The sequence below is a fragment of the Lactuca virosa genome, chromosome 8, assembly GCF_052849685.1.
Source record: "Lactuca virosa cultivar CGN04683 chromosome 8, Lactuca_virosa_CGN04683_v6, whole genome shotgun sequence".
Classification (NCBI taxonomy): domain Eukaryota; kingdom Viridiplantae; phylum Streptophyta; class Magnoliopsida; order Asterales; family Asteraceae; genus Lactuca; species Lactuca virosa.
The window spans coordinates 302,057,363-302,066,453 of NC_136433.1; the positions used below are offsets into that span (position 1 = coordinate 302,057,363).

General features: G+C 33.0%; 1 protein-coding gene across 1 annotated transcript; it reads right to left on the reverse strand.

The window, feature by feature from the left end:
- Positions 1-221: 221 nt before the first annotated feature.
- LOC145131665 (uncharacterized) lies at positions 222-1,788 on the reverse strand. Its single transcript, XM_079066321.1, has 3 exons — positions 1,394-1,788; positions 1,189-1,289; positions 222-1,114 (listed from the first exon to the last, which is right to left on the reverse strand). Exons 1-3 carry the CDS (start codon positions 1,786-1,788, stop codon positions 222-224), a joined length of 1,389 nt encoding a protein of 462 aa, XP_078922447.1.
- Positions 1,789-9,091: the final 7,303 nt, after the last annotated feature.

Consider the following 9,091-nt stretch of genomic DNA (forward strand, 5'->3'; position numbering starts at 1 on the left):
CCTGATACATTAAATGCACATCACAAGTGATCAAACACCACAGATAAAAGTCTTACCTGATACATTTAAATGTTATTTGATATTTCTTATAACAATTATACAAACATTATAATTATCAAAAGATAAGGACAATATTGTTATTATTTATCAATAGATAGTATTTGATACAAAAGTCATGTAAAAACAACATTCAAAAATGAAAAAAAAAACCATTCATTCACTTAATCAACATATGTCCCTTCTATGTTAGATCGTACGAATGTTGTGCGTTCAATATTATCGTAATTACCGGGTTCAATACCAACCGAAAATGGTGGTAGATCATCAAAGTGGTCGTATTCTTCTTCGTCAACGACATCATCAACACCAATAATACGTCGTTTGCCTTGTAAGACGATGTGCTCTTTTTTCTTGCTCGGGTCTTTGATATAGAAAACCTGTGTGACATGTTTTGCGAGAACGAATGGCTCAGATACATAGCCATTATTTGTAAGGTCAACAAGTGTAAAACCATATCTATCAACTTGAACACCTGTACGGTTATTCACCCATTTACATTTGAACACAGGAATAACGAAGTCATAATAGTTCAACTCCCAAATTTTTTGTATAACACCATAATAATAATCTTTGGCTATTCTTATCAAAGTATCATGATCCCGTCTGTCGAATTCGGTGGTTGATGCTATCATTGTAACTCCACTATTCTGCATTGTACTTTTTTCATCTTGATCTTTGGTGTAAAACGTATAACCGTTAATGTCGTACCCTTGATAAGATTTAACTCTACAATCTGGCCCACGTCCCAACCTTTTCACGGTTTCATCAACATCCGTTTCTGCTACCTTCTTTTCCAGCCAACCCGAAAACTCTTTGTTGTGATTGTTTATGTACCACATTTTTTCCTTACCCGGGTATTTCGACTTTAACATGTCCATGTGTTCATCAACGTAAGGAGTAAGACATTTCATGTGTTTTAGGACCACTAAATGTGCAACTTGTAACTCTTCATAAGTTGGCATGGTTATTTTGAAACCGACTCCTCCCTTTCCTTCAAGTCGACCTGAATGACGAGTTTTTGGAACACCAACACTTTCGACATCTTTCATATAGCCTACAAAAAATATTAATATTATATATAATATATTATAGATTGTTATAACTGTAATATATTATTAATAGGATTACCTTGGCAGAACTCAATCACCTCTTCACAAGTATACCCTTCAACAATACTGCCCTCTGGCCGATTACGGTTTCTTACGTAACCTTTTAGGATACCCATGTATCTTTCAAAAGGGTACATGTACCGTAAGAATACAGGACCACAAGCCTTAATTTCTTGTACGATATGAGATGAACCATTATATCAAAAAATGAGGGTGGAAAGTACATCTCTAGTTCATAAAGTGTAACATAAACGTCTTTCTCCCATTGATCCAAATCTTCTACATCAATAACCTTTGAGTGAATGTTGTTAAAAAATAAACAAAGCTTAGTGATAGAATGTCGGACATCATCTTGTAAAATTCCACGAATTGCGATAGGAATCATATGTGTCATCAAAACATGACAATCATGAGACTTCATTCCAAACAATTTACAGTCTTTCATCGACACAAATCTTTTAATGTTTGCAGAATAAGTTGATGGGACCTTAATATCATGTAAACATTGAAAAAACTTTATTTTTTCTTCTTTTGATGTAGTATAACAAGCAGGTGGGAGATAAACACCGTTAGCACTCTGTTCGGGGGCAAGATCTTCACGTATCCCCATCTCGGCCATGTCCTTTCGGACGTTAACCTCTTTAGTTTTATGCTTCATCTCTAATAATAAGCATATCAAGCTCTCACATACATTTTTTTCTATATGCATAACATCTAGACAATGTCTAACATCCAAATGTCTCCAGTAAGGCAATTAAAAAAAAATTGACTTTTTTTTCCAAAGGGCATTTTTATCAATACGAAATCTTTTTCCCAACACAACATTTATACTTGCAACTCGTGAAAATGCATCAAATCGTTTCCTCATCGTTCTAATCTCAATACTTCCGTCACACTCAATAGTTTGCTTCCTAAAACGGTGACCCTTAGGAAGAAATCTTCGATGTCCCATATATACATTTTTTTGGAATTTGTTAACCATATCGAGCTTGTTTGATCTTCACAAACTGGACAAGCTTTCTTACCCTTTGTTTTGTATCCTGACAAGTTACCGTATGCTGGAAAATGACTTATTGTACAAAAAATCATGCCCCGCAATTGAAAGTGTTGTTTCTTATAAGCATCATATACATCTACACCCGAACTCCAAAGAGTTTTTAAGTCATCAATCAAAGGAGACAAATACACATCAATATCGTTACCAGGTTGTCTCGGCCCCTGAATCAACAACGACATCATAATGTATTTTCGTTTCGTGCATAACCATGGTGGAAGATTGTAAATGCATAAAAGAACCGGCCACGTACTATGACGACTGCTAATGTTCCCAAAAGGATTGATCCCGTCTGAACTCAGCCCAAACCGTATGTTTCTCATCTCTTTTCCAAATTCAGGATACTTCTTATCAATATTTCTCCACTGAGGTGAATCCGCAACATGTCTTAGTTTTCCGTCAATTACACGTTCTTCCGAATGTCAACAAAGTAACTTTGCTTCTTTTTCGTTTGAAAATAACCTTTTTAGTCTTTGTATAATAGGGAGATACCACAACATTTTAGCCGGTGGTCCATTTTTTGTCACATCATCATCTACTTCATCCGAATCTTTTTTCCGTTTATACCTCGATGCACCGCAAAAAACACAATTATGTTTTTTTCTCGAACTCCTTTCTATATAACATACAATTATTTGGACATGCATGTATTCTTTCAACTTCCAATCCCATCGGACACATTAGCTTTTTTGCTTGATATGTAGAAATGGGTAATACATTATCTTTCGGTAAAATGTCATGTAAAACCTCTAATAGACTTGTGAAACTTTTATCAGTCCATCCGTTTTTCGAATTTTAAGTTAATCAACCTACATACCACATCGAGTTTCATAAATTTGGAACCGCTATATAACAGTGTTTCTGCTTCTTCAAATAGGCGTTGTAACTTTTCTTGTTCAACATCACCCATATTAGTCTCCATGTCATCAAACATTTCATTGAAATTGTCATTTGGGTCATTTGAATGGTGAGCATCTTCATCAACATATGAATCGTTGTTGTATGTACTATTATTAATATTTATATTGCTCGACGATGTGGCACAATCAAGAAGTGTTTCTCCATGTCTTGACCAACAAGTGTAATTAGGCACAAAACCATTTTGCAACAAATGATACTCTATTTCTCCAATACAATTAAACGTTTTAAAGTTTTTACAAAGGTTACAAGGACAAGAAATCGATTCATTTCCTTTATTCACACGATTTGCTTCGGCAACCCTAATAAAAGTTCGAACACCCTCTATATAAAGTTCAGAAAAACGTGAAGCTTTGTACACCCAATAATCACGATTCATCTGAAAATTAAAATAAACAAACAAAGAATGTAATATATCGATTTTCAACAAACAGGTTATGTAATTTTTAACATTTTAATACTCTATAAAAATCAACTTAAAAATAACAATTAAACAATCATTTAATCAATAAACAGGTAATATAAAATCAAAAGAACAATAAAATTTAATTTACCTTTAATGAAGATAACTAGACAATTTAATGAGGCTATTTTGAGTTTTTGTCACTTGCAGAGGGAATCTATGGCGAAGAAGAAGAACGTTCACATTTACAAAGAGAAACCCTCGTACGATATACTGATAATAACTAGTTTTAATTGATGCGGTTTTTACAATATCGCACCAAAAAATCTAAATTTAATGATGCGGTTTATGAATAAAAACGCACCAAAAAATCTTAATTTAATAGTGCGTTTACAGCAAATAGCATCAAAAAATCGTTTTTAATGCTATTTTCGGTGAACCGCATTAATAAATCTATCGGAGGATTTTTTTTTTTTTTTATTGCTCTTTTAATGCGGTTTTCGTATCTTTTAATGCTGCAGACGTTTAATGAGGCGGTTTTCACATACAACCGCCTCAAAAAAAAGGATTCACACTAAATAAGCTCTTCTGTACTAGTGAGACTAGTGGGTTTTGCGGCTAATTGGGGTAGATGTCCAAAGAAGCGAAGAACCTTGATTGTCATTGTGTACAGTTACCTTTGCTTTGTCTGGAAAGCCAGAAATAACATGACGTTTAATAAAAAGCATACCACCCCTATTAAAACGACGGACCACATTATTAATGAGTTGTACAATTGGGTGAACTTTAGGGGAAATTTGGATAGATTTATTTGATCGGATTGGCTTTGTTGTCATTTTAAAACTATGTAATTTCGTTTTGTTTTCTTTTCGCTCCGCCTGTCTCTTGTAGGCGTAGACTTGTTCTGTTTTGTTTGCTGCTTCTATTATAAATCGCCGTTTCCAAAAAAAAAAATAAAAAAAAATAAAAAAAAAAAAAAAATTGGTTCCATGTTTTTTTGAACGACTTTTAATTTACTTTTAGACTATATCAACATTTTAAATGAAACCTGAACCCTTCAATTGGATACTGCTAAGGTATAACTTCTTTGTCCATTTATTTGTAATTTTCCACTTGGAGACCATTTGGCATAATGCAAGTCACATAGCAACATGACAACAAAAAGGAATTTGAGAAAGCATGTAGAGAAAAAAATTATATTTAAAAATGTCATTATCTCGCTCCATATCCTCCGATCCAATATCATCATGACTTGGTTTAGTTTTCAAATAAAATCAAAATCCAAACAAAATTGTCGATTTTTTTTTTTTTTGGAGTTCTACCATGACCTGGTACAATTTAACTAAAAAAAATAATTTGCTGGGATATGTATATTATTTTAGTTGTCAATAGAAAAATCATGAATACTTATCAATAATTTTAAAGGTAAATTACATTAAATTGATTATGTCTACAAAAAATTAATTTTGATAATGTGTAATATTTTGTTACAATCCAAATATTAGGATTTTCAATTTCTTTACTATAATTGGTCGTTACCAATTATAGTTGAAAAGAAAAAAAAAATTACCAATGTCATACCAAGTATATTTGATACCAATTTTTTTAACTACCAACAAATTTGATTGATACAAATTGATAACCGTACATACCGACTTCCTTTTAATATTCTATTGTAGGATTTAAATACCGACTATAACATCGGGTAATTTAGCCGTTGGTAAAAAACATAGTAAAGAAATTCTTTTAATTTCCTAAAGAATTCTATTGACGAAACTTAGTAATTTTTTAATTTAAATTGATAATAACTATACTAACTCGACTAAATGGCTTATACCAATGATCTTAAAGTTGGTAACGCTAAAAACAATTAATGATTAAAATATACGATTATATATAGGGAATGGTTATATGGATAACAAAAAAAAAATCATAAAAATGCAAAAAAAAAATACCCAAACATCACAAAACTTTGAATAAGGCCCTGTTTGTTTTTCATCTGACCGAGTTGGGTCAGACCTAATGGGTTGACTCGGTCAGCAATATTTGTTTGATATAAGAACTTAACCCATCGGACTTGGAAATAAGCATCTGACCGGGAAAGGGATTCAATACCGGCTGACTGAGGAAAGCAAGAAACGTTTCCATCCCGTTACCCTTGTCTTAACACAGCGCCTCCTTTCTCTCGCAACCAGCAAGAATCCTCCGGCAAGCACCGATCGAAGTTCCTTCTTGTCTCATCAGGTAAGCATCGATTTCTCCCTCCTCATCTGATAATAGTTCCGATTTCTACCATGAATGATTGTTGTTGTCTCGATTTCTGCATCTATTTCATCTATTATTCCCGATTTCTGCATCGATTTCATCCATTATTCCCGATTTTTGCCATTATTTCGGATATTTGTATCGATTTTTGTTGTTTAGATTGTTGTTGTTACAATTTTTGTTGAATGTTTCATTGTTGAAAGTTTTTTCCTGTTAGAATTTTGAATGTTCTATTGTTGTTGAAAGTTTTTTCCTGTTAGAATTTTGATTGTTCTATTGCTGTTGAAAGTTTTTTTTCCTGTTGAACTTTTGATTTTTGTTGTTGAGATTGATAAACGTTCAGATTTTGCAATTGATTTGGTTGTTGTTCAGTTCATGTTTGCTGCTCATATGATCATTTGCTGATGATGTTGATAAATTTATATGTTTATTGATTTTGCTGATTATGTTCTTGATGAATTCATCCCTTTGCTGATTATTGTTGAAAGGGTAAAATGTTCATTTTCATCAGTAAGCACATGCATTTAGATTGACAATCAAACAACATAATTTCTTACTCAATCAGGATTTCTTACCCAGACAGATCTTTCCCAGTCAACGCTTTTTTAGTCAGCAACTATCAAACGGGGCCTAAACTACACGATTCGTCTCTCGCTTAAGTGTCAAATTGCACGTTTAGTCCCTATCTTTAAAAATTAACTCGGACCGTCCCTGTAATATTTGTTTCTCATTCGGACCATCCCTGACGGATATGAAATTACTATTTTACCCTTTCTATTTATTTTTTATATATTTTTTGATTTGTTTATTATTAGCAATTAAAAAGGAAAATAAAAAATAAGGTCCACCACCACAAAGCCTCAATCTCTACCCTAACCCCACCCACAACCCTCTATCATTTCATCATTTGTGTATCTTCTATTTGAGTTGCCGGAGCTAGAGAAAGATGGGCTGCCAGAGATATCATCGTCATTACTGGAGATGTTGGAAGAGAGAAATAGAAGAACATCACTTCACTCCACCTGCACACCTCCGGTCAGCAACCACCGACCACCTCCATAGGTTCCCCTCCATCCCCTTGTTCATTGTACTCGTTTTCTACCACCACCACCTTTTTCGGCACACAACCACCCACTGCTCTTGCCTCTAACTACTAAATCTTAGCCACATGTGCAACGCACCCTAAACTACACTTTCTCGTTCCCATTCCCTTTCCCCCCTTTTTCCTTCTGCCTTCCCAAACCACACCAGGTCACTAGACCACCCCTGATCATTCAAATCCAACCACCATCGCAGATCTGTCATCGAAAGCTGCCCACCACCATCGTTGCACCTCCGATAAACATTCCCAGGCGAATCGTCATCGACTCTTCCGCTTCGAAACTTGCAACTCCGACCGGTTTCTTCAACTTGAAGTTCGATGATCTTCCTCAGATGTTATTCTACCAATCGTGTCAAGGGTTTCTACTCACCAGGGTTCCAGATTCGTTTTTCCGGCAACAAGGGTTTCACAAGATCCATTTTCCGTCAAGGGTTTTACTAGATGCGTTTATGTTCACCAGGTTCTGAATCCTTTTGACTAGAGGCATTATTGGAGAAGGAGAATGAACAGTGCACAGATGGAAATGGGGGAGAAGGCGGATGACTACTCTGCTTCCCGCTTCTGGAGGTCCGATGGGTGATGGGAGCGGCGGAGCACCAATGATATCATGGTGGTGGATGGCGACGTTGTTCGGTGGTGACGACTGCTTAATCTCGCCGGAGATAGAGAAGAGAAAATTGAGAGTGATAATAATACTTGGAAGCTTCTGAGGGAGTGGATGAGTGATTTAGGGTTCATGAAAGGAAAAAGGTGAGGAAGAGTGAAAGAGACGAGGGTGGGCCCAGTTTGTTAATATTTTTTTTAAAAATTATAATTATAATAATAACAACCTAAAAATAAATCAAAAATGAATCTAAGGGCAAAATAGACATTTTATGTTTGGTAAATGATTTTAGGGACGAAAAATGCAATTTTTAATGATATAAAGGACGGTCCGAGTTAATTTTTGAAAATAAGGACTAAATGTGCAATTTGTCACATGAACCCTAACCGTGTAATTTACTCCAAAACTTTTTTTTGACTTTACACATCAAAAAATCGCAGCTTTCTTTAAAATTTCGTTGAAAAAAAAAATAAAAAATCTATTTTTTTTTATTTTTTTTAAAAAAGAATTTCAAAAAAAATTTCAACTATTTTGTGTTAAAAGGTGCGTTTTTTTTTAAAAAAAATTCAAAAAAAAGTTTTGTGGTCTCTAAATATTTTTTTATGCATTTTTAGGGTTTTTAGTTTATATATATATATATATATATATATATATATATATAGTTAGATTCAAATGTTTCTATTATCTATTGTGTGCATATAGGAGTAATATTAATGCATATATATATATATATATATATATATATATATATATATATATATATATATATATATATATGGCTAGATTATTTTGTTTCTTATATTTATTGTCTGCTAGAATGCACCAATAGGAATTTAGTAAATTAAATAATTATTTAATTAAATAAATATGGATATTAAATGATTTCCATAATTATATGTATATTAAATGATATTCATAATTATAATTATCTTTTTATGGAAACTAATTAAATCCGTCATTAATGTCAGCAAAAACATTCTTTCAGAATAAATTCGCATTTAGGTTTTATATATGAGTTCGTATTTTGTTTCATGACTCACTCACTTAAATATACAATAAAGTTGCATGAAATATGAAGAACGAGAGTGTACTCTAGTATAATACACTCTCATTCTTCTAGATATAAATTCATTCTGAAAGAATATTATTGTTGACATTAATGATGATTTTAATTAATTTCCATAAAAATGAATTATAAGTATGGATAGCATTTAATATACATATAATTAATATTAAATTCTTATTGGTGCATTCTAGCACACAATAGATGTGATAAACATTTGAACCTACCTATATATATATATATATATATATATATATATATATATATATATATATATGTGGTTCAATAAATAACCATAATTAACAATGAACAAGGGACCAATCGTGAGCGTCGAAAATCATAATGATCAACGGCCAAAGAAATAGATGTACGCTTGTACAATTGGACGCACACACACCGGATTATACCAAAATATCTTCCTCCTTAGTAAAAAACTCACTTCTTTTTTTCGTTTAAAATTTTTTTTAGGCCACGTTTTTTATCGAAAAAAAAAACGAATATACCGTTGTTCTC

What these genes read in the sequence shown, in the direction of transcription:
- LOC145131665 (XM_079066321.1), bottom strand. Translation starts at nt 1,788, where the DNA reads ATGGCCGAGATGGGGATACGTGAAGATCTTGCCCCCGAACAGAGTGCT. An exon ending in ACACTTTATGAACTAGAGAT is followed by an intron (nt 1,290 to 1,393) that starts GTACTTTCCACC and finishes CCCTTTTGAAAG; the next exon opens with ATACATGGGTATCCTAAAAG. An exon ending in GGTGATTGAGTTCTGCCAAG is followed by an intron (nt 1,115 to 1,188) that starts GTAATCCTATTA and finishes TATTTTTTGTAG; the next exon opens with GCTATATGAAAGATGTCGAA.